Source organism: Nuphar pumila, chromosome 16 (assembly GCF_984573655.1).
Source record: "Nuphar pumila chromosome 16, dmNupPumi1.hap1.1, whole genome shotgun sequence".
Taxonomy (NCBI): Eukaryota; Viridiplantae; Streptophyta; class Magnoliopsida; order Nymphaeales; family Nymphaeaceae; genus Nuphar; species Nuphar pumila.
In genome coordinates, this window is record NC_143264.1 from 19,265,300 (window position 1) to 19,292,500 (window position 27,201).

At 35.1% G+C, this 27,201-nt stretch overlaps 1 protein-coding gene across 1 annotated transcript; it reads left to right on the forward strand.

The window, feature by feature from the left end:
- The first annotated feature begins 2,032 nt into the window (after positions 1-2,032).
- On the forward strand, positions 2,033-15,169 carry CDC48B (cell division cycle 48B). The gene is made up of 12 exons (XM_089991056.1): positions 2,033-2,176; positions 2,296-2,352; positions 2,668-2,723; positions 2,876-3,025; positions 3,172-3,279; positions 4,475-4,574; positions 4,825-5,109; positions 5,190-5,359; positions 6,469-6,597; positions 7,415-7,511; positions 8,493-8,570; positions 14,795-15,169. The coding sequence occupies exons 1-12, from the start codon at positions 2,033-2,035 to the stop codon at positions 15,092-15,094; spliced, it is 1,674 nt and encodes a 557-aa protein (XP_089847182.1). The 3' UTR covers positions 15,095-15,169.
- The last annotated feature ends 12,032 nt before the right edge of the window (positions 15,170-27,201 follow it).

A 27,201-nucleotide genomic window follows, 5' to 3' on the forward strand; every position in this document is an offset into this window, starting at 1 on the left:
ACTTTTCGCCCTGCCATAAAATATGATATTTGTGCATATTCTTGGTTTGCGCGAGTCCTTCTATTTTGCAATTCATGATATGTAACACCTCTTTCTTGATCCATTCAAATACAGTTAGTGTATACAGAGCTGCTGGTCGCATCAATATTTTCATGCCAAAAGTTAGAGGTCGTGTATTGAAGCATTTCACGTCTTGTTCAAGCTCATTCTGTCTTAGACCGTCTACAAATAATTCATATTGTTCCATGAAATGAAACATTGTCAAACATGAATACAAGGTTTTCTTCAGCGTGACATGCATAGATTCAGCTCTTTGTGTGCTTATCATATCAGCACAAAAGTATTGTATTCCATATGTCAATGCCCACTTCACTTTTTCTGCATATAAATTTTGTAACCACAGACAATCTTCAAGGTCGTATGTCTGAATCATTTCCTCCCAATCAGACATAAAGGTGATCTCATCTACGCTCTCAAGCACACACACCTAGTAAACTTTTTGTCAAACCCTGTCTTCTGATTAAATATGTGTTCTATGTTCTTTGCTGCATTTTGAAGGATATGCCACAAACATAGGCGATGATGTGCATCTGACCACACATGAAGCACTGCAGCCGCAATTGCGTGATCACCATATGTAAGTACAGCTTCAGGTTGCTTCCCATTCATTGCCTGTGTAAATACTTTGAACAACCACTCAAAACTTTCTTTGGTCTGGTCATACAAAAACGCCTTGCCTAATATACAACTCTGTGTGTGATGGTTCACTCCGACAAACTGCGCAAATGGTCATTGTTCAATATTAATCTTTACTGTAGTATCAAATACAAGAACATCATTGAAGCATTCATAATCTACTCTTGACTTTGAATCTGCCCAAAACATATTCACAGCATATCCATCTTCGTCCACTTGCATTGCACTAAAGAAACTATGTTCATTGCTTGATTTATTCTGTAAGTAATCAACCAAAAAACATATTTTTCTTTTATTTTTTTATTTTCTTTTTTCTATAATTTATGTTTTCAGTTATATATATAACTAATTATCCTATGTTTCAGTTATATTATATATCTTATGTATTATAGTTATTATAATATATATATATTATATATATATGTGTATGTGTATAATTCATATATTTTTTAGTTATATTTCTGGTTATCTGTTTTTGAGTTATATATATATATATATATATATGTTATATGTGTGTAATTCATATATAATATGTTTTCTTATCTTTTTCACTGTGTGTAATTCATATATAATATGTTTTCTTATCTTTTTCATTGTTTTGTATGGTTTGCTTATTCAATTATTCATTTCTTTTTCTTATTTATCTATTGCTTATTTTATGTCAATTGTTATTAATTTTTTTATATACATGAATTTATTTTTTGTATATTATTTATTCATATTATTAGTTGTACGGTTTGTTTATTCAATTATTTATTATTCTTGATTTTTTTTAGCATGCTATTTAATATAATTGATTTTCGTGTTTTGTCTATTGCTTATTTTGATTGATTTTATGTTGTATACAAGTTTTTTATTCATTTTATCTGTTTGTTTAGATATTTTCGCACCATACTGCCTGAGGGCATGAGAGAGGGTAGACCCATGTTTTATGATAATTTTTTCCCATGTTTCTATAAATCCAGGTATGCACTGGATTAATGAATTTCAGGTTTTTCTAAATAATTAAATTTTTTAATATCTCATTTCGCTATCCAACCATTAGAAAAAAATGTGTTTTTTTTTTCTAGTATCTAATTTACCTGGATAAACGGGGCTAACCAAACAGGGCCTTCAGGTTTAGGGATTTTTAGGGTTTTAGTGCTTCTGACCCACTACATTAAGTGTTTGATAATTAAGGTTTTTTTATCTCAATGACAAGGCTCTGCTAAGGTTTGGGGAATAATAGAAAACCCTAGAATTGCCTGAGTTTTTTGTTGTCTTTTTACTAGGGTTACTATTTCCATTGAAGGAGCTGAAAATTAGGGTTTATGATTGGTTGGCGTTAGGGTTCAAGATGGAAGGAAGAAAGAATGGTGCTGAGGAGCGATTTAGGGTAGAGGAAGCCATTGCTGGCAATTCTGAAGCACTCCGTGCCATTAGAGAGCTCATAATCTACCCCACCATATATGCAGAGGAGTCCAGAATACTTGGACTGAAGGCAGATTTCTCTGAATTTCTTATTTTCTTTTCTTGTTTTTTGAAAAATTCATTGTGGAGAATTTTTTCACGATTTTGGGTATTTCTTTCTTTATTTTGCCAAAAGATAAAAATTGATGGGTTTTTCTGCAGTGGCCTAGAGGGCTGCTGCTCTACGGTCCACCCGGTACTGGAAAGGTGAAATTTTGATCCTAAGTTGTCTCATAATGGGCTTGCAATTGCGTTCTCTTGAGAATTAAAATGTTCTTTTTTTTCTGTTTTTCTCCCATCTGTTTGTTGCTGAAGTTTACATTTTTTTTGGTTCACTCATATCATATGAATTTAAGTTTAGTTGTGTTAGTTCTTCAAATTGGTCATGTATAGTGTCGATTGTTGAAAATTGTTAAGTAGATTTATGTATGTTTATTGTGTGTGCCTTGTGTATTGGGAGTGATCATTATTGGGTTGTAGAATTTTAAGGATTTTAACCTTGCTTTTTATGCTATTCTTTAGACAAGCCTGGTTCGTGCTGTTGTTCGCGAGTGTTGTGCACATTTGACATTGATTAGGTTCGTAGTGGGTTGGCATTGTGAATCAACTGTATCATCTTTTCTGTATGGATCTTATTTGTGTCCTTTTCTTTTGCTGATAAATTGAATTTTGTGATATTTTCAAGTATGTGGTCATCAATATTTGCTGGTTCTTGAAATGCATATTGCAGCCCACATTCAGTTCATAGGGCATATGCCGGAGAGAGCGAGCGTATTTTAAGGGAGGCATTTGATCAGGCATCTTCTCATTTATCAGAAGGCAAGCCATCAGTTATATTCATAGATGAGATTGATGTTCTGTGCCCTCGTCGTGACTCAAGGTGGGTAAATGTTTGTTGCACACACACACACACACACACACACACACACACACACACACACTTTCGGTAGCTGAATGGCATGCCCACATTTTGTCTGTTGCGCCATTTATTTTTTGGAGGGCTCAGCTCAAAATTTTGACTTGTAGGAAAGAGCAGGAGTCTCGCATAGTTGCTCAGCTTCTTACCTTGATGGATGGGAGCAAGACTTCATCAAAGTCCCGCTCTCATGTTGCGGTTGTGGCATCAACCAACAGGTTAGTTTACTTCTCTTTATGATTTTCCGCTAAATTTTCACTTTGAAAGTAATATCTGCATTGAGGCATTAAGAGTTTTCAAATTTTTGTAACTCAAAATATGTGCAGTTTATAGATATGATTGTCAAGGTCATGCATGCATGACATGTCACCGTGAGGATCTTTCTTGATATCTAGAAATTCACTATCCATTTCTTCTTTTCCTTTTCAGCTTTTTGGATCATTATACAATATTGTACCTTCAACAGCATTTGGGGTCTTCAAAATTGTTTAGATACCTTGACTTAGAAACTAACCTCTATGTGGAAATAGAACTAATTGCATTAAGGAGTTTCTGTTAAGTAAATAGCATGAAGGAAAATAGCATCAGACCAGTCTATCATGCATATGAGGAGAGTCATATACACTTCTAAAACACAACAGTTCTTTCCTTCTGAAACATTGGATTGTTCTGAAGATGATCAGAGCAGTTCTTGTTGAATAATTCTTTGAATTTGAGTGAGCAGTTGAGTGCGCTCATTCATATATTAAACCCCATAATCCTGATGAACAATCTTAACTAACCAGATCAATCCAAACTCACCTTAAAATAGTTGAATATGGTCGTCCATTATCTGACCAGATAATGTTAATCAATTACATCATCCAATATGGTACCGTAAGAAAATCCTAGTGTCCTTAAGGTGCTGCAACGCAAATGCCTTTGTTGAAAAGGTTTAAAATTGGTTCAGAATTTCTGCATGTTGGACATATTCAGATAAGTTTGAAGGGCTAAATCTCAAAAAGTATTTAGCAATAACCCAATAATGAATAGGATCCTGAGCCACTTTTTCTCTTTATCTACAGATTTTCCTGAATTTGTTGCTGTCTTTAAATTTTTTAGGGCACTGTAACGCATCTTAGTAAGACCAAAGTCAGATGGAAGCCAGAAAAATTTAAAGTCAAACTGCTCCAATTTCCTTTTGGGGCAGTGTGTTTTTGGGTCCGAGTCAGAAGCATTTGAATGATTTACAATGAGGAGTTTTCCAGTTCCTTAATACATGTAGATCTCTATTGTTATATTGGAATGAGTTCTTGATTTCCGTTTTCCTCTTAAAGTTTCCTTTTTGAAGTAGGGATCAACTGACATGCCTTTCATAAGTATTTTCCAGGAAAAAAAGTTGTTAAAATGGAAAGTGTCTTTGCTTTTCTTCAGGGTTAATGCAATTGATCCAGCACTAAGACGACCAGGACGCTTCGATGCAGAAATTGAGGTCACAGTGCCCACTGAAGACGAGAGGTTACAAATTCTTGAGGTGTGATTTCTGTTATGCACTGCCATTTTGACTTTCATTTACACATCTTTATTTTTTCCCTCTCTTTCACTTTTTTCTTCAAAAATTGAGACCATTACACAACCTTTTCTCTATCTGTGCAAAGAGGAAGGTAGTGGGGCGCTGAAGATGCTTCATTCTTTTTTCTTTTGACATTGAGATTTGCCCTGTATTTGTTGAAGTTTCTTGTATACAGATCTATATTTGGACCTTTTTTCTTCTCTTTTCCCAGCTCCATACAAAGAAGCTTTCGCTGGAGAAGGATGTTGATTTACAAGCTATAGCTTCATCTTGCAATGGATTTGTTGGTGCTGACATTGAAGCATTGTGTCGAGAGGCAGCAATTGCTGCACTACGTAGGTGCTCAGGTAGAAATGATCATGGTGATGTATGCAGCTTAACAGTTAACGACTGGGAGTACGCAAGATCAAAAGTTGGTCCTAGCATTACAAGAGGTGTAACTGAGGATGTCCCAAAGGTATTATGGGAAGATATTGGTGGCTTAAAAAATTTGAAGGTTGGGTATGCTTTCTACTTTTATTTATATTGCTTGGAGTTGTGTGTTTCTGTAGTAACATTCCTTGGCCCATGAAGCAGAAGAAGCTTCACCAAGTTGTTGAGTGGCCTATAAAGCATTCAGCTGCATTTGCGAGACTAGGGTTGTCACCAATGCGCGGAGTTCTTTTACATGGACCACCAGGTTGTTCGAAGACCACTCTTGTCAAGGCTGCTGCTCATGCTGCCCAAGCGGCTTTTTTCTCTTTGAGGTAATATATTCATAGCTCTTTCTCTATGTGGCATGCCATCTCGAAGTTTGAGGTTGAATCAAATGCAATCGTCTCTGTGCTTTCAAGCCTTTCATCAACTATTCAATCTACTGTTGCAGTTCTCTTGAATGTTAAGGAGGTTTCAAATTTGTAATTACTTGTACAATTTTGCTGTATTATTTTTTTCTTATTCCTAAATGGTACTCATCGATATGCCACCATCTGTTGTTCACTAATTAGCACAGTATAGCTCTGAATTTATTCAGGCCTTGGTCTTCCAAGATGTCCTCCTATTGGAAAGGGAGTTTTTGGATGAGACTTTTCAAATATCTTTTTGGTAATCTGATTTGTTCAGTTAGTGAATGAGCAGTAAACATTCCTCCCGGTATCCCTTATTGCAACCAGTGTGCACCTTATTGATATGCATTTGCCTTTTGCTGTCTTAGAGAGTGTGAAATAGCGGGATCTCCACAAAGAAAAACTCATGCAATGATGCATCTTGAGTATCAGGCTAGCTTCTTGAAATTGAAGGAAGCCTTTTCTAGCATTGACGTAAAGCCCTACAAACATGGAAACTACTCCCTGACCCCACACTTGGATGGTGTCAAAACTGGTTACAAAAATAAGTAGGAGATGGAAGGAGAGAAGATGAGGCAGCCGTAACCAATCACCTGAGTTGTGGTAGTTTGTCAATATATTAAATCACTAAATGAATAGTTTTGAAAGATCACCAAAATACCCTTGGCAGGTTCACATATCCCATCAATAAAATAATAAATACACCAAGGGCAAAATAAAATCTGAACCAGAATGCCTCTGAGGGTCAAATGACCAAAATTCTGTTCATGTTAGTGAGACCCAGAGAAGATGGTTTCTGATATGAAAGATTTTCCAAGGGCCTTCTATGGCACATCAATCTTCTTGTTGCCTCAATCTTGATCATACTTTGATGCTTGTAGTTCATAGAATGACAGGACTTTCTGTTTATCAGCATATTTTCCAGAATTTCTTAACACATTTTTCATGGTTGTCATCTTTGTATTGTTTGTTCTCCATATATACTTTATGTGCATTTTGAGTCTCTGATGTTCCTTTTGATTTCCTCTCAGTGGTGCGGAGGTTTATTCCATGTATGTTGGAGAAGGAGAAGCATTACTGCGTAGAACATTCCAAAGAGCTCGCCTGGTATCACCTAGCATTATTTTCTTTGATGAGGCTGATGCAATTGCTTCAAAACGGTAATGATAGAGTACTAAATTGTTGAGAAGCTTGTAATTTGATTGTGTCCCTATTTATGATTGCTTTTATGAAAGTTTTGTGCAATTTGATATTTTCTCACCTATATTATTTCTGAGCACTTCCTTTTTGTCATTTGCAATATACTATGGCTCCGGACTCTGTTGACATACACTAAGATCATCCATCATAGTATCATGTAGGTCACAGTGTTATGTGGAATTTTCATTATATCCATTGTAGTTTGATGCTTAAATGCCTCGGTTTTTCTTTTTATCTGTAGAAACACATTTACCAAGTTCTCATTCTGCGATCACTGTTACAAATGCAACAGCACTGCTGTTTCTGCTTTTCGCTGCATCTGCATGTATACTTATGCACAGTGAATGTATTTGTGTGTTTATGCATGTGAACACACATTGAGTTGTCTGCTTGGATAGAGTAATCAACATCTATCATCCCATGCACAAAATATTGCATAAGATCTTTAATGACGGTTTTTGCATTCACTGGTTTCACTCTTCCTTTGCACAGTCACTCAAAACTGTTATTGACTTGTTACAAGTGGTTGCATGTACATCAGTGTACTTTCTTGGTTACTCCAGAAGTAGACTGATTTGGATATCATTTTGCTTTTTTTCTCCTGTTGGCAAGAGCAGGAGTTCAACACTCACACGCACAGAGCTAGAGAGAGAGAGGGTACTATCATGCCGAATATTCTTGCATATGATCTATGATCTAAGCACTATGACGTCCTGTTGCTGTTTTCTCAGTTGATCATTTTAACAGATTATGATTATTTGTGCTTGCTTGTTACAGTGGTGGGGAAGGAGGAAATTCCAACAGTAAGCCAACAGTGGGAGAGAGGCTTTTGTCTACTTTACTGACTGAAATGGATGGTCTCGAGTCAGCAACTGTATGATGCTACTCCACTCTTCACTTTATCTTCTTCCAATTGTTGCATGCATGAAAGTATGAGGAAACCCTGCTTTAATCCTGTGGAATAGATATAAAATACCTAACCGTTATGTGAATTACTAAATTTTATGTCTTTGGCATTCACCTCTTAAATGCATACAGTTGGGAAGATTTTGTATCAGTGGAATAGCATTGTGGCTTGGAAACTTTAAATGTCTGAAAGAATCCGTACATAAGAAGTATTAATAATTTTCCAAATATGATTTACTCAACTGTGTTACTAGATGTCCATTATATTGCTGACTGGATCCTCTTCCTTTAATGCTGCGTGCTGTCTTTGCCATTTTGAGAACCTGTTTTTAGATTGATCTTTGCCCATCTTGATTTAATTGTGATGCTGTGCTAACTTACCAGAGTTACAGTGGACCTGCATGTGCCTTTTGGAGGCCAAGTAGTGGCAAGTACACATTCTTTTGGTTTTGAGGTGTACATGGGAAGGTCATGCCTTTCTCAGAGATATATGTCACAGCGCACTCACCATGGCATACTGTGGTTTTTTAAATTTCCCAGTATATGGAATACCCAACCGCTGTATAGAGTTTATTTCCATTCTTACTGTTAAGGGTGTTTTTCACTTAAGGGGTTGTCCAAGTTGAGCTGACAAAGCATTTTGGATACCTATTGGAATAAGAACCATTAGTTAGAGTCGGCACCATGTGATGAGATTTTGGATTGGAGATCCTATTTTTGGTTAATAGTAAGATAACCATATATCATATGTCGTGCACTGACAACATTAACTCATTTTTGAGTTAGGTTGGTACTTACAAAATGGTCAGTTTGGATTTATCCTGGTCAAGCTTGTATTTCTTTTAGACCATATTGTCAGGAAAATCCCATTTGTAAATGCAATATGCTGTGCTGTTTCTCCTGTCATCTTTGAACACTTTTTCCCATTGTGTGTATATTTCATGCGCAGGGAGTTCTAGTTCTAGCAGCAACAAATCGGCCTCATGCAATCGATGCTGCACTGATGCGTCCAGGCCGCTTTGATTTGGTGAGCTTTCATGTTCTTGCCAAAATCTCAATAATGGCATTTGCTGGTCGAAGAACTTTATAAAAGAAAAAATTAGGTTGCTGAAAACCTCAAGCTTATGAACCTAGTTACATGCATAAAGTACACTTATTCCCAAGTACTTTTGCCACGTTCATGTTATAAGCTTGTAAATATCTTGAGCCCTAAGCACATTGATTTTTGGATTTCATTGACTATGTACACTTATTCCTACGTACTTTTGGCTGGTTCATGCTTTTTTAAGTAAATTCATGTTATAATGTTGTAAGCATCTTGAGGCCTAAGAACATCAATTTTTTGGATTTCAGCTGCCAGGATTCTTAGTTGTCAAAGGTGCTAGGTGGAGCCTAGGCGGTGAGCCCCTAAAAAGACTAGGTGAGGTCTAGGCGGTACCCCAAATAAAAAATTTAAAAAAACATGCAAAATATGTAAACAAACTACTAAAATTAATAACAAATATGTATACAACATAAAATCAATCAACAATAAGCAATAGACAAATAATATGTTGTCGAACACTGTAAAGCAATTATGTTACATAAAAACAATCAAATAGATAACTTATACGCTTATAGAATATATATGAATTAAGTATACATATATGTATTAATATATATATATACATATAATTATATATAATATACATAGGATATTGTAAATTTATAATATATGTTTATGATATATTAATATATATAATTATATTTATTTACACAGAAAGCATATATATGTGTGCAACTACGCATCATACCAAGAGAGAGAGAGAGACCGGGTATGTACTTGTTATCTTCTTCTTCCTCCCTAGCGAGAGAGAGTAGAGAGAACCGAGCGAGATAGATGAGAAAAAAAAGGGGAAAGGTTTTCCCTTTTTTCCCCTTTTATATAGAGTCAATGTCAATAAATAAATACATATATATATATATATATGCTATTTTAACATCCCCCTCAAACTTACGGTGTAAACATCAAAAGTTTGTTGAAAAGAAATAAAAAATGATATAATGACATATGGAAACTTAATAGTTCCTCTCAAGAATTTATCATAGACATAATGACAGTTTATCTTAATATGTTTGGTGCACTCATAGAAGGTGTAGTTGTTGGCAATGTAGATTGCACTTTTATTATCGCAACACATCTTCGAAGGTTTGGAGATGGCAACCCCTATATCTCTGAGAAGATTTCTTAACTATACAAGCTCCATAGTTGTCGTGGTCATGACTCTATATTCAACTTCAATAGATGACAGTGAGACATTCTGCCACTTCTTGCATCTTCATGTAATCAATGAATCTCTTGAAAATACACAAAAACCAGATGTTGAGATTTTATCATTGGGATTTCCTCCCCAATCTGTATTAATATAAGCAAGTAAATTTAAAGATGAAGATAAGAAAAACCTTTTAATTATGGTATTCTTAAGATATTTGACAACTCTTAATACAATACTCATGTGTACAATAGTTGGAGCGTGCTGGAATTGACTAGCAGAATGAACTGCATGAGTTATAGGCAGGTAAGTGAATGACCCAATCAATTGTCTATAAGGTTCAATTGTCTATAAGGTGTAGGATCTTCAAGAAGTATCTCATCTTCAAGTCATAATTTAGCATTTAACACTTCAAGAGTCTTCACTTTTTTATCATCTGAAATACCAAATTTAGCACAAATATCTGCAACAAGCTTCATTTGAGAAAGTATATACTCTATGGAAGAGTAAGCAACTTTAATACCTAAAAAATATCTTAAAAAACCCAAATAAGACATCAAAATTTTCTTTTAAAACATTTATAACATTAATAACTCCATGTTTGTCACTCCCAGTTATAATCATGTCATTCACATATAATAGAAGAATAACAATATTGGTATCTGTAATTTTGACAAAAAGAGCAATGTCAGTATAACAAGAACGAAAACCCAAATGAGTCATAATATTACTGAATTTATCATACCATCCCTTACGAGCCTATTTAAGACCATACATGACCTTTCTAAGTTTAAGAGTTTTTTTTTCAATATTAAATATCGGCAGAGGATCCATATAAACTTCTTCATTTAATTCTCTATTGAGAAATGCATTTTTTACATCCAATTGATATATAGGTCATTTTTTAGTAAAGGCAACTAGGGTCTTAATACTAGTCCTAGCTAAAGGTGTAAAAGTTTCTTCATAGTCAACTCCATATTCCTAAGAATAACCTTTGACTATTAACCTCACCTTATATCTCTCTAGAGTTTCATCACTCTTAGTTTTAACCTTAATACCCATTTATAACCTATGGTTTTCTTTCCTAAACACAAAGTAACTATTTCTCATGTATTGACTGTCTTAAGGGCATCTAATTCTACTTTCATAGCCTCAATCCAATAGAAAAAAAATTAGCTTCATTGTAATGAGATGGTTCATGATAAGAATGCAGTGTTATTAAGCAAGCTCTATAGTTTGGTTTGGGGATAAGGAGTCATAAGCAAGGTTACCAGAAACACTATAGGACTTAGGGAAGTGTGCTTCCCGAAACATGTTTTAGAAGCGCAAACACGTTGCTTCCCACTCACCTCTTTGATCGCTTCCTGGTCGCTTTTCAATATCAGGAAGTGAATTTTCTGTTTTTGGGGGGCTTGGATCCTTTAATATTTTTTTTTGCCCAATATCGGGAAAACTCAATTCCTATTTGCTTCCCACTTGAATCTTAAGTCGCTTCCCTCTTTGTTTCTTCTTTGCTTCTGGTTCACTTTCCTTCTCGCTTCTAAGATGATTCTCAGTTCGCTTCTAAGTCATTTTGCGCTTCTCGCTTTCTAAAAATTTAGAAGTGCTTCGCTTCCCAAATCGCTTTTCACTCCCGTTTCCTCGATTGACAACTATGGTCATAAGACACAAACCTATTTGGTGGAATGAAAGCACGACTAGATCTTCTAAGACCGGATTCTTCTATAAGAGAAGCATGATCAATTTCTAAGTTACTATCTAAAGTCTCCTCTTCGAGAGAAGAGTATTTTTTAAGGCATTTTGAGGATTTCTTTGCTTATGCCAGGTATAAACATTTATATCTTCAATAGGTCTTATATCTTCTATATCACTATCTTTAATTGAACTATCACAAGGTTCTACACTTTCATCATTAGGATGATCATCACTAACAACTTCATTATTCAAAGATTCATCACAATTAGAATCATCATTTCTTAGAGAGAGATCAGATAAAAAAGTAGTCTACTTCATATTTTTTATTGCCTTGATCAAAATCGTTTTCATTTTCTAAGAAAGTCACATCTTTAGAGACAAAGTTTGTTATTTTTAAAATCAAAACATCTATATTCTTTTTTATTTTCTCCATATCTAATGAAAACACATTCAATGGATTTTGAAGATAATCTATCTCATTTGTGTAAGAGTACAAAACATTTACAACAAAAAATTCATAATCTTTTGAAGTCGAGTGCCATCTTAAACAATTTTTTACAAGAAGAAATATTTTGTAAAGATGAAGATGGCATACGATTTATTAAATAAGTTGAAGTTAGAACGACTTCAACCTAAAATAATTTTCGAATATCTTTAGAAATGATAAGGGTTCTAGCGGTTTTCATAATATGCCTATGTTTTCTTTGCGCTGACCCATTTTAGTTGAAGAGTTCTAGGATAAGATCTTTGATGACAAATTTTATTTTATTTTAAATAATTTTGAAATTCATTGGATAAATATTCTTCACTTCACCTGAATCGGACCTAAGTATAGAAATGTTGCTTTGAACATGATTTTTTTACCATCATGTAAAATTCTTTAAAGAAAAAAGTACATCCAATTTTTAATTGAGAAATTATCCATACATAGAGAAGGACCCCAAACATCTGAATAAGTGTAACATAATATGAATAACCCCCTTTCGATATGACTAGAGAAGGACCCCAAACATCTGAATGCACTAATTCAAACTATCTTTTAGAAATAAAAGTTTTATTTGGAAATAAAATAAATTTTATTTTATCAAGTATATAATCTTTGTATACAAATGCATCGCAGAATACCTTGGATGTCCAAGTCTTTTATGCCAAGTTTCAATATCATTATCTTGAACATAATTATAAAAAGTTTTTGAAGGAAGAGATAACTAATCCATGAAGTAGAGATATGGGCCTTGCTCAATCCGGTCTCCTGGACCAGAGATCTTGCACAAAACAACCTTTAGATGAAAATGAGATTTTATATCCATGGTTGGAGATTTGAGGGACGGATAAAAGATTTAAATTTAGCTTAGGAACAATTCTAATTTTTTGAACAATTTTTTTTTAGAGTTTTTAGAATCTAAATTTTCATTACTTTTAATTTTTAAAGATATTTTATTGGCGGTAGAAACATAAGATAAATTTGAGTTAATGCATATATCGAACCAAGTATTCTCACGTGAAATCATATGAAAGTAAGCTCTCAAGTCAAGAATCCATGAGCACTCATCGGGATTAGAAGATGAAGCAATGGTGACACTCGATATAGAAGATGGAGATTTGAGTATTTGTTGTAGTGCCACGGTTAGTTGACAAAGAGTGTCTTTTATTTCACCTCCACTTTTGCATTCTTTCTCCTTCTTTGGTGTGGATTCTTCTACGGAAGCCACCTTGTTTCTAAGCTTTGGACAAACCGATCTAATATGACTCGACTCATTAAAAAAATGACAAACAACTCTTTTTTATCTTCCACAGTTGTTATTCCATGAGTCATTTTGCCTTCCAAATTGTGGAGGTTTATATGCCCTTACATTGTTGCTGAGCCTAGACATAGCCAACACTTCATCTCCTTTTTTAGCCATGCCAAGATGAGTTTCTTCTTGGCATACTTTGGCAATCGCATCTTCTAAAGGAAGTTAAGATGTTCTATGAAAGAGAGAAGATCTTGTTTAAACTCTGGATGTAATCCATATAAAAATTGAAAATATTGCTCTCTTTCCATTTGTTCCAGCCAAAGTTTCATATCTGTCGTGGACACTCACTCAGTTTTCAAAAGTGCAAATTCATCCCATAGAGAGGATAAGGTACTAAAAAAGTCACTGACATTCATGTTATCTTGCTTGGTTATTCTAATTTTTTTTGCAAGATCTTTTTTAGTGTACATTCCTTTCATGAATAACCACACTTCATTTGCCTTTCTAAATTTGACAATATTATCATAAATTTTTATTTCAATGTTATTCATAAACGATGCAAGAATCTTAGCATGGTTACTCTCTCAATATTTTACTTTTAATTGTTGATCCTCAATAACTTTAGATCGAGCATATACTTCTAGAGCCTTTTCTTGACATTCTTCTAGTTTGGTGAGCTTGAGTTGAGGCTCGGTAATAGTGCCCATCAGATATCTCCCAATTTTTTTTCCTTTAGGTTCTCTATAGCGGAGATTCACATCATTTAGTTTGTGCCATCAAGTTTGAAGGAGAGAGCAATTTTATGCTCCATTTTGAACGAGAGAGAGGGAGAAAGAGAGAAGTGTGAAAGAATGTCCACTTACAAGCACCATGAACACACGAACATTTTTGGATGCTTTCTCACGAACACGAATACCTTATGGTCACTCTTCATATGACTAAGAGCACGCAAGCTCTGATACCATATAATGAAGTATACGAAAATACTAAAAACAAGAGTCTCTAGGAGCTTACAAGGTCATAAACACAAGGTGTACATACACAAGTCCACTATGGGACAATACAAAAGCCAACAATGGCTATAACAAAATATAAAAAAAGATATAACTTTATTGATCAAATGCTTAAGCAAAAGCATTAAGGGATGATAAACGGGGACAAACACCCCTGTATATACACACATACAAGAGAGAGGCCATTGGAGAGCTCCCAAAGGTCATATATTTATCACTGTTGGGGAGCCCCCACCGACTTTATGGTCAAATGACCATAGCGCCCATGCTCTATTTAATAAAGACAAAATAAATTCAAAATGAGAAAATAAAAAAACTGTTCATAATGAGCAGTGCCTATGTCAAGTGAAAAAAGACCAAACTGCCCCTGACTATCAAAACAAATACTATATATATATATATATATGCTATTTTAACATCAATTACTTGCCATCATGATTAAACATTTCTGCGAAATTTAATACTTAAAGTTTGTTCTCTTCGTTGAAAACTTCACTATGAAAAAATTTAGGAATTATAACTATGTGGCTTTGCTTAAGTTCTACCCACATGCAGGTACTTTACGTCCCACCTCCAGATATGGAAGCACGAACTGAGATATTGCAGGTACATACACGTCAGATGAAGTTGGACAAAGATGTTAATCTGCACCATATTGCAGAAGAGACCGAGCTTTTCACAGGGGCTGAGCTAGCAGGTCTGTGTAGGGAAGCAGGGATAGTAGCTCTTAGAGAAGACATTTCTGCAACTGTTGTGTCTAGCCGTCATTTTCAAATGGCAAGAAACTCATTGACCCCGTTGTTAACTAAATCCGACCTTGAAAGGTACTCATCTTTTATGAGAAACCATCAATGAGATCTATGGTATTTATTCTGCCATTGAAGTTGTAATTCACATTCTGCACTTCTTTGAATGGATGTTGCATGACTGGCATACACCTCTATCTGAGCGGAAAAAGCAGCTCCATGCATGTCCCATTGACTGTAAAACAGATGCACCCATCATTGATTTGTTTTTCTTTCTCCAATAGGAACAGGCAAGGGTGGGCTTCGGATGCAAGGCCACTTGTTTGTCATGCTGGAATCATTCAAAAATCCATCCATCACATTCAACCCCTGCATAAACTCTCCTCCAGATCTATATATTTTATATAATCTTTTCACCAATAATCTCCACATGAGCATAGCGCTTGCTTGAAATTGTGGAATCTGTTCTTATCTCTGATGGTTATTTCTCTTTCAGTCACTGCAGATATAAACCTCATGGCTGTATGACAATCTCCACACATCCTGAGGTTCTTAATTATCCTACTTGGTTTCCCGTGGCTCGTTTTCATTAGGCCATATACCAGTGCCAATTTCTCACTGTGAAACTTCACTGCAACTTCCCTTTCTTCCTCTAACTCATGCAGAATGGAGTCGGTTTCCAGTATGTAACCAACCTCTCTGCTTCCAAATCAACACCTCCAGTTCTGCATATATCTCTTTTGCTTTCTGGGTGTGACTTGTCTCCCATGCAAAATACATGCGCTTCCTTGTCAATCTCAATTAGGCTCTACCCTGGTTGTTTCTTTAGCCCTCTGTTTTTCATCATGTTTCTCACTATTTCCACAATGTCCACCTTTCCTGCTGCTGCATACAAGTTAGACCTTTACCTACTTCAAACTTGTGCATCTTGCATGCACCAAGCATGGCTGTCCACACTGCCGGTGGCACTTCACCTGGTATCTGTCTCAATAAACCGAGCTGCTTCATCCAAAAGCCTGGCTCGACCAAACATATCAACCATACAAACCTGATGCTCAGCACTTGGTACAAAGCCATAATACACCTGAACACCTCCTTGCCCTGGTTGACGAAACCTGCATGGGCGCATGCTGCCAAGACTGCTATGAATGTGACATCATTTGGCCTTGTTTCTGAATTCCTCGTCTCACTAAAAAGCTGTAGCGCTTGTGCTCCGAAACCATGCATCCCATACAGTGCGATCATTACCGTCTAGGCAACCACATTTTTCTGTTGCATCTTGTCCGACCATATCGGGTCGGGCTTGGGCTGCACTTTGCAGCTCAGACCCGAATTAAGTTGGGCTGGGCCCATGTGCAAAACACATAGGGCCTGACAAGCCCGACCTGTGAACTGGGTCAAGCTTAAATGGCCCAGTCCAACTTGAGTCCAATTGTAACCGGGTTGGGCTGGGCTCAGGCCTGAGTAGGAGTCGGGCTTGCGGGGCTCTTATCGGGTGCTAATAGGGCCAGCCTGATGTCCACCCCTAAGTAGGTCCTTGAGAGGCTTCATTGGCATGTGCGTGGGCACGGGAACGAAGCGGGACTAAGATGATGGGCATGTCCTCTGCTCTTAAAAGGTGACTAGGCTGTTTGGACCATCAACTTTGAAGTCACAATGACCAAGTGGTTTGAACCAACAGTTTAGATGGTGCAATTGATGAGATACAATGAGGGCTTGCTGATGATACATATTGTCATTGATGAAATCTGAAAGTTATGACTTATGACTTATGAGAGAAATCTACTCTAGTAAGTAAGCTCCACTAATACCACAAAAGATATATGCTTGGGCATTACTGAACGGGGAAAAAACTTACTGTATTATTGTCCAGTAACATATTCAGCCACATCTAGTGGTGTCAACGGGTCTGGACCATCACCAGACCCAGATCCAACTCCAAGGTGCTAATACCAGGTCAGGGCTTGAGTCTGACTGGACCTATTATAGGAATAAAACCATAACAGAGTCTGGTAAGGATTGCATAAACCATAACTGCCTATACCTAATAAAACAGTATCATTTTATGTTTTCTACATTGAAAAATTCGGATCTTAATTAAAGCTGTGCCAAAATCGCGTTTGATATAAAATTTCATAAACCATACCAGACCCACATATGAATCGGACCATATGGGTCTGAAGCCACTTCTTTTTTTACCCCTCTCAATCTGTGAGGTAAGCTCCAGGAGGGGTTAGTGACATCCAAGCCCTTACCGAGCCCACCAGATCTCGACTTCTTAATTAAACCTCCTTATTTATTAACTAATTAACTAGGAATCTAGGATCCATTTGGATTTGGTACGGGTCAGGATCAGACCAAACGGTCTTTCATGTGGTTGTTCATGATTCGAACCATATGACGCTGCAATGACTTGAGTGATGATCATACGATTTTCCAGTTGTTGCAAAACCTTTCTCCACCATAGGCATTCTCTCATTTTTAGCATTGAATCTCCTTTATACTGTTTACAAAACCATACCCGGTTGTTTTATATTTCAAATTCATACATAAAAACATATAATTTAAAATCATTTTTAGTTTTATCTTCGATTATTCAAATTCATAGCCTTTAATTATTCTCCCTTTTAACAAAAAATGATAGTTAAGAAATTTAAAATTCTGCCAGTTTTAGCCTCATTAAATGACTTCTTTTTACCCATTTTATTCTCTCTCTCTCTCTAAAAGGGTACAATTGACTTTTTCTTTTGAATGGCAAGATAGGGTTAAGCAGACCCCTACCAGAATACATGATTAACTACTACATTTCATAAAGATTTGGAAACCATTGTGGAGGTTTATCTTTCCAGATACCATCACAATCCAAAAAGCTTAAAAAAACTAAACTTAAAGCGACATAGTTATGATCTCTATTTACTCTACAAAATTGAAACCTTTTGAAATGAAACCAATGAGTCTATTTATGAAGCTCTCCTGAGTAAAGGGTAAAATTGACTTTTTAAGCATAAAATCATGAATTCGAGTGAGAAAAAGAAATGCCAACTTGGAAACTAACCACAGATATAGTTGCAGGTGAACATGCAATTACTAACTCGAACATTATATTCATATTTGGTTTAAGTTAGATATAGACTCAATCATAGTCGCAATATCGGCCACCTTTTGAAAATTTCATCATTTTATCCTGAGATTTAAGAAAAACCCGTATAATTCAAAGAAATTGTGATATTTTCAAATATTGTTTGTTTCAAAAATATCGTGTTTATATTGCATTATTAATGTGATGTTTGATATGTTTTTGTATTTTAATGTTTTTCTTACTGATTTTTTCTTGAATTTTCTATGAGAAAGATAAAATTATGTAATTTATCATGAAATTTTCCTTTGCGGAGAAAATCGCAATAGTGATTATGGACTAAACTATACCAACCCACATAAACTCATGCTTTGACATGGCTTGTGATATCTTTAGTTGAATTGGCCATATGTGATTAGGGGTGTCAAAGGATCGGGTTTGGTTCGGACTTAGGTGGAACCAGACCCAGATGTTTTTTTTAATGATATTTACACGGAGAAACCACCCCAAAGTTTAGAGACCTAGCCACTCTGGCTTTGTCTGCCGTACTTACAGTCGCTGTCCTGATAGCGTAAAACTCCATGGGCTTACCCTTTGCCCCAAGGGAGTAGCCACGCTTTGGGTTGCGCAAGGGGTGACTCTCATGGGATTTTAACCTACACCACCTGCCTGATTTGAGATGAAGGCAGGGTTTGGACATGGGTTCAATTGGATCCACCATAAGAAAGACCATACCTTGAATCCTATAAGGATTACATGAACCAGACTCTTCCCATACTCGGTAAAATAACATTTTTTTTTACATTGAAAATTTGCAGATCCTAGTCGGAACTCGGGTCAGGCCTGGGTCTGATATGAAATTTCACAAACCATGCCTGGATCCATATATTAATCGGGCCCTTTGGGTCCGACCCGGATTCTAATCGAACCTTCTTATTTACCCCTAAACCCTGACCCTGTGGGATTTGGTACATGTCGGGTCCCGAGTCAAAACACGACCCACCATAAACATACCAAAACCAAAAAACCCACTCATGAATATTTAAAATATTATGAAGAAAATGATAATTTGGTTGCCATTTTAAACTGCCAGAACTTTTTGATATTTTCAAAATGCCGTTTTTGTTTGTAGATACTAAAACCTGGCTATTTTATGACCAAGAATCCTCACCGAGAACCGGGTCAAAAGTGATACAACTCTTAGGAAACAAATAAACAAAACTTCACAATTCAACATGCAACGTGTTCATTAATATTATATATGGATCCCTGCTAAACTCATTTGGTGCTAAATGGGGTTTTCGGGTTCCTCTGGTGTTTTTTATGCGGTTCCGCCCTATAAATGTGTTGGGCATGGTCGATTTACTAAAAATCCACACTTGGATCATGTGTTTTCCATTAAAAAAAATGATATTTAGAGCCTAAAAATTTTTCAAAGATTTTAGACCGTTGATTTTTCAAACTTTATAAAAACCCACCAATGTGTTGGAATCAAACCCTTCAAGAGCTGATCCCTATAAAATCAAGTACATAGATCACATCTCTACGGTCAAAATTTAAAAATGAAATGAAAAAAAAGCCTGAAAAGCCCATTCAACAGGCGGTTTAACACCAAATGGGTTTAGCACCGCCCCATTACTCTATATATATAAAGATCAAGGTTCGATGGAACAATGAAGCCATTGCTCAAGACGTTGGTTCACCGTTAATTGTCTTTCACAAAAAACTTTATTCAAACCATTAATGGGTGCAAATATGTCCCATTGTAAGACACTTGTTTACAGATCCATGCTCTAAATAAAATGTTATCGGGTCGACAAAATTGGACCCAAGCATATCCATATCCATGTTCATATCACACATATTAGATATATAATAATAAGGGAACACATTTGCCTTTACTTTTTTTTGTCATGAAACTAACGTCTAAGTTGTGGTATAAATTAATGTGTGGATTAGTGGGAATTTGTTCTTGGAAGCCTGATCATGAGCTATATGACCAAAGACCTGATTCTTAGCATTACATTTTTTTTAGAGGTGAGTTATACAACTATACCATAGTGATTGCAGCTTGCGATGTCCCACCACAAAGTGACGTTCAATAACTGCTCTTGCCATACTAGCGTAGGGAGGCCCTGTTGGTCATGATTGGGTCGAATCAAATTGTACTTTTGATTTTCAGAGATAACATGACGTCACGGTGCCATTAATAATTGTTATTCAAATAAAAACATTGCTTTATTATCATGTTCATATAATATAATTGTAGGAGGACCTGGTTTGCATAAGGATGTCAGCAGGTGGGATGTAACCTCACAACTCACCAGAATCCAAATATGATTAGTTCGGTAGCTAAATCTGGATCGGATTAATAATTGGATTCAGGTTTTGTATTAAGTTTTGCATTCAAACCCAAAATTTGACTAAAACCCGATTAAATATAAATATCAGGTTTTAAGTTAGTTGAATCTGGATCCGATTAATAATTGGATTTAGGTTTGGTATTAAGTTTTGCATTCAAACCCAAAATTCGACTAAAACCCGATTAAGTGTCAGGTTTTAAGTTAGTTGGATCTGGGTCCCTCCCACCGACAGAAACAGCATAGTTGAAAGAGCCGAGATCTCATAAAGGAGCTACAGTCAGGGAGGGTGGTGTGTGTTCTCCCTGAAATACAAATTCGCGTGTTCCTATGTGTACGAAGGAATATCTTGGGACCCGCGATAATTCATATACCAATGTTGCCCACGATGACTTTATAATAAAATAACATATAAAAAAGGTAGATATGCTTTTGACGAAAATGTCCTCCCATAAGATAGATATGTGTTGGATGAAAATGTCCTCTCGATCCCTGTAAATAGATTTGCACGTTTCGCCTTTGTTTTTAGCTTGTGTTACAACACATGACTGCCTTCTCGTTCCTACCTAATGAGTTGTAGAGCCCAATTCATAGTTTTTTCTTTTACAGAAAGGGGGTCCGAGGGTTCCCCAGCGCGGGTCCCGCTGCGCTGTCAGTTTGAAACTCAGTTTATTATGGATCAGACCCAACTTGTTTAGGTTTAGGGTTGTCGCCATTGCCTTGTATAAATTCTTTCTTTTCTTTCTCTTTTGTAACTATTGAAAAGCGCAATAAGATTCTTCTCTGAGCGGTCGTAGTTTTTTTTTATTCTTTATCTGTTGAAAAAGAGCGATTTATAATAGAAATCAAATCAGAGAGTAGCGATTTACAGTAGAAATCAGATAAGAGAGTAATAATTTGCAGTAGAAATCAGATCAGAGAGTAGCGATTTACAGTAGAAATCAGATCAGAGAGTAGTGATCTATAGTAGAAATCAGATCAAAGAGTAACGATTTACAGTAGAAATCAGATCAAAGAGTAGCAATTTACAGTAGAAATCAGATCAGAGAGTAGTGATCTATAGTAGAAATCAGATCAAAGAGTAACGATTTACAGTAGAAATCAGATAAAGAGTAGCAATTTACAGTAGAAATCAAATCAGAGAGTAGTGATTTACAGAAGAAATCAAATCGTCATTCGATTTGCAACATCCTTCAGCAAATCGTTATTCGATTTGTAGTGTCCTTCAACAAATCGTCATTCGATTTGCTACTTTCTTTAACAAATCGTTATTTCAATTTGTGGTGTCCTTCGACAAATCACCATTGCGATTTGTAGTACTCTTTAGCAAATCATCATTCGATTTGCGACATTCTTCAATAAATCGCAATTGCGATTTATAATTTTCTTTAGTAAATCGCAATCGCAATTGCAATTTACAGTGTCTCTTAGTAAATCGTTGTGCGATTTATAATTGTCTTCAGTAAATCGCTATTGCAATTTACAGTGTCTTCGGTAAATTGCTATTGCGATTTACAGTGTCTTCAGCAAATCGCTATTGCAATTTATGGTGTTATTCAGCAAATCGTTATACAAATCAGGGCCAACTTGCCGGAGACGTATCTTCCTAACCTGAGATTATATTTCTGATCCGTAAAAAGCAATGTCTTTGTGATTGAATCCAATTTATTTCTACCAATTTTCAGTGATTTCTATGGTCATTTTATGCATAATTTTGATTAAAAACCCGACCCCTATCATTCTACATTATTTATATTGCATAGATTTTAGTCTATTTTCCCATAGTCATATCTCCTCAATGAAAAATCATTTTCCAGATCTATAAAAATGGTTAGCTTTCTTTATATATCTAGTTTATTCCTGTCAATTTTTATAAATTTGTATATCTATTTGTTATTTTAATTCTGTTAAAAATTAGAACTGGTTACAAAACTTCATATTCTGTAATAGGTTCATTTCCTGAAACAGACTGGTGACTTTCCAAAGTCACCATTTTTACAGAACTGATTTTTTCATTCTATAACTTGGGAAAGTTTCCTAATCATGTTAGAAAACTTCTCCCATAAATTTGGTATAATTTGAATTTGTATGGCCTCTGAAACATCTAAATTACAGAAGTTTGTTTACTTTTTCTCAAATTTCTGTTTTTGACAAAAGGTCATTAATTTCAAAAAAATTTCCCATGATTTCTTAAAAATCTTCAATCTTAAATGGTTTTAAGATAAGTCCAGAGTCTTCATAATGATTATGAGTATTTTGATACATCATTTATTTCAGTTTGCTTAATTTTTCTTATTTTGGAGCTTGAAAGGCCTATTTTGGATTTTTTCCTTCATTTTTTCAATATTGAAGGAAAATCCGACTAAGCCTACATTTATTACTAATATGTTTGCTTAATTTCGCAGATATTTTGTTTTCTTTGTTATTTTCCTTTCCCGTTATTGTATTTAATTTGAGAGTTGTAATTAAATACTCAATACAACAACAACTATGCCTTCATCCCAAAACAATTGGGGTCGGCGATATAAACCAACAAAGAAAATCATTATGGGTCTTCCACATGAATCCTTCTCCTCCATTCATTTCTATCCAATGCCATGTCCTCGGTGAGGTTCAAAGCATTTATATCCTTTCTTAGCACCTCCATTCATGTCTTCCTAGGCCTACCCCGACCTCTTTTAACTAATATATTTTCCCATTTCTCCATCCTTCTAACTGGAGCATCATTAGGCCTTCATCGAATATGTCCAAACCACCGTAAACGATTCTCTCTCATCTTATTTTCAATGGGTGCAACTCCTACCTTCTTACGTATCTCCTCGTTCTGAATCTTATCTTTTATTGTATTTCCACACATCCATCTCAACATACGCATCTCAGCTACACTCATTTTTTTAATATGATGTCTCTTGGCAGCCCAACATTTCGTACTATATAGTAAACCGGGCATAATAGTCGTCCTATAAAACTTTCCCTTCAACCGCAATGGCATTCTACGTTCGCACAACACTCCAGTTGCACTCTTCCATTTCATCCACCCAACCTTTATCCTATGATTTACATCTCTATCAAATTTTCCATACTTTTGAATGATAGATCCCAAATATTTGAAAGAATCATCCACCGGTATTTCGTGCTCACCAAGCTTCACTACACTCCCATCACTACTTCGTTGCTTACTAAATCGACATTCCATGTATTCTATCTTACTCTTACTCAACTTAAAACCTCTTGCTTCCAATGTCTGTCTCCATAATTCTAACTTAGCATTAACCCTGACTCTAGACTCATCAATCAAAACAATATCATCAGCAAACAACATACACCACAACACATTTTCTTGAATTGATCTCGTAAGCTCATCCATCACTATAGCAAATAGGAAAGGGCTTAAAGCAGATCCTTGATGTAACCCAACCGTTATAGGAAAATTGGTTGTCACCCCTCCACAAGTGCGAACATTGGTTACTACTCCTTCATACATATCTTTAATTAAATACTCAATAAGAATTTTTATTTTATGCTTAGTTTAAGAATGAATGAGCATTTAGTTTAAGCTTAATTTCATGATTACTTTGTTTTATTTTTTTATTTTATTTCAAATACACAATAAAAAAACACGAATGGCATGTGCATCATTTTAATAAGAGGTAAATAACCCTAAGTAAATGATTCACATTTATATGGCCATAGTCAAAATGTAAACAATACTTAGGATTTTTAGCTTTCTTGGGATAAAATTTGACCCTCACTTCAGGTCCTTTTTTTAAAATCATCATACTTCTCTAAAATAAATTTTATTTTCTTCCTCTATCAGAATTTAAGATATAAATTAATTTGAGATATATTTGTGGCTATAGACATGAATATATTGAAAAATAATTTTGTTTTAAATCCTATAAAAGCCCAAAAATTTATTCTATTCTTTGTTAGAATTCAAATGAAAATTAGACTAGAATATATTTGTGAACATAGTCATGAATATATTAAAATTTAATCTTTGTTTTTAATTCTATTAAAGAATGAAATTTGCTTTTAATTTTAATTTTAAATAAATTCTTTTAATGCATTCATCAATTAAGATAGAATTGCATCATTATTTTCCATCCTTTTCAAATTATTTCAAGTTATTTTCAAATTTCCAAGTGATTTTTGAAATAAGTTTTCAAAAATAATTTTCATTTCTAAATTCAAAGTCAATTTTTATTTCTAATTATAAATTCAAATTTATGTTTTTATTTTATTTTTTAATTTTATTTTCAATTTCATTCAAATTGAATCCCCTATTGGAAAGGCTTCGCCTTTGCGCAAAACTGCTTTTTCGTAAGAACTAAGTCACTTGTGTATGACCTGGATATGGACCAAGGTTCTATCGAACCTTGATGGATGCAAAGTACGCACAATGGTGCACATCCATTCTCGAGTTAAAGCGTAGCGATTTTTTCATCAAAGAGGGAAAGTGCTGCTGAAATTCTGAAAAGATGCTCACCGAGCTTAAAGAAAATGCATGCTACCTCAAATAAAGAGAGGGAGTGTTGCAGAAAATTTTGAAGAAGCTCAACCAAGCTTGGAAAGAGCGTAGCATGTTACTCCATCATATAGAGGAGGTGTTGTCCATATTCCATCAAGTATTTTCTACAACGTAGAAAGGTTCGACTCACTCCTGCCGTCGAAGTAGGAAAAGTGTTGTCAAAATGGTTGGCAAAAGAGCGGTCAGAAGCAATTGAACGACACAAGGATGCCATGTTGTTGGAACGCTGTCAGAATGACCTGTTTTCATGTTTCGCCTGTAATGACACTTTACTCATAAGGGCCGCAGAGCCAGAGTAGTTGTTGTGCATTGACTAGGTCACTGCTCGTAAGGGTCGCAGAGCCAGAGTAGTTGTTGTGCCATGAATAGGCCAACTGCTCATTGCGGTGATTCACGCCGAGCATCAGATCTGTTGATATTGAGTCATATGCATGCTCATGGATACTGTTATACAATTAGACTCGTAAGGGCTGCTGTGCCAGAGTATGTTGTCCACCCAAAAGAGGTGAGGTGCTCGTGATGGCCATAATGCTGAGAGCTCAGTTAAGCATGCATATGAATCAGACTTAAATGTCTCATGAACCCCGTGGCTGATGGCCATGTTAGGAGAAATTACTAAATGGGGTCAAGTACATATATCCTCAGTGTAGGATGCACTGGCTTGTCCAAATGGCAATAACATATTCGACAAGTAACAGTTAGACCGATGGACCCCTTCAGGACTAACGCTCACCGTGGCAGACAGTGATGGTACAACTCGAGTGACATGTATTTGATTATGAACCTGATAGAGTTCAATGGGACCTTGGTCACTCAAGGGGTTTGAGGTTGTGGTTATCCTTAAGATCTAAGGATTAAACCCAACTACTGCAAGTAGAGGATGCATCCGAACCGGCCTGTTAGGGTTCTCTCGGTACGAGTTTACCACCCTAACATAGATGAGGTTGTGATCGTTGCAAATTTTTTTTCTTTTCCCTTTCTTCCTTTTCCTTTTTAGGGAAAAAAGCAAAAGAGAGAAGAAAAACTCTTTGCAAGGTCTCACTTGACCTTTTGAAAAAGATGTTTTGAAATTACTCACCTCCGTTTTGAAATTTTGTGAAAAAAATGGAGAGACGGAATTCGCTTGTCGGTACGAAACTCAACTGTTCTTGACACTTTTACCAGGGGTAATTGAACCAAGGATCGAATTCATGCCTTTGCTTTGCCTAAATTTATCTAAGTGATTATTCTAAGTCCTAAATGTACATTGAATCAGGCTTGTGCTATAATTTTGAACTTGAAAATATGTATGCTTTTGAAAATGCTTCAGAAATTTAGAGTTTTCCAAGTCATTATGAAATGGATTTGAAAATATCTTTTTAAGAAATGAATTCAAAAATCGATTTTGATTTGAAAAATCAAAACTTGAAATGAATTTGAGTTGAAAGTTTGAAATTGAATTTAAAGTTAAGCTTTGGAATTTCGAAATCTGAATTGATTTGAAAGAGGAAAAATCAAAATTGGAGTTTGGTTGAGAATTGAATTTAGAAATACGACTTGGAATTTTGAAATTGTATTTAAAATTTTTAGGATTTTGAAGTTGAAAATCATAATTGGGTTTGAAATGTGAAATTGAACTTAAACTTCAAACTTAGAATTTGAAATTTAAATTTTGAATTTAGGATAAAAATCTTGAATTTTAAAAATTAGAATTGAATTTGAAACTTAAATTTAGAGCTAAAATTGACTTGAAATCAGAATTTAAGTTTGAAAATTGAATTTGAAATTTAGAATTGAAATTGGAATTTAATACTGATTTGAATTTAATTTTTATTTTGAATTTTGAAACTATTTTGAAATTTGAAGTTTAGAATCTAAAATAAAGAATTAAATAGAATTTAGAATTGAAATAAATTTTTGAAATTGAAACTTGAATTTGAAATAGAATTTGGAATTAATTTAGAAGTTTGAAATAAAAATTTAGAATTGAAAATTAAATTGAACTTTGAAAATTAAATTGGGAATCAAAAATCGAAATTGAGATTTGAAAATGACATTGAATTTGAAATTTAAAATTCAAAGTGAAATTTGAAATTGAATTTTAGAATTAAATTCAGAATTTAAATTTGAAAATTTAAAATTGGATTTGAAATAAAAATAGAATTTGAAATTTGGAATTTTGAAAGAAATAAAGAATTGAATTTAATATTGGAAATAAAATTCAAAATTGGAATATAAAATTCGAAAATTGGGAAATTTAGAAATAAAGT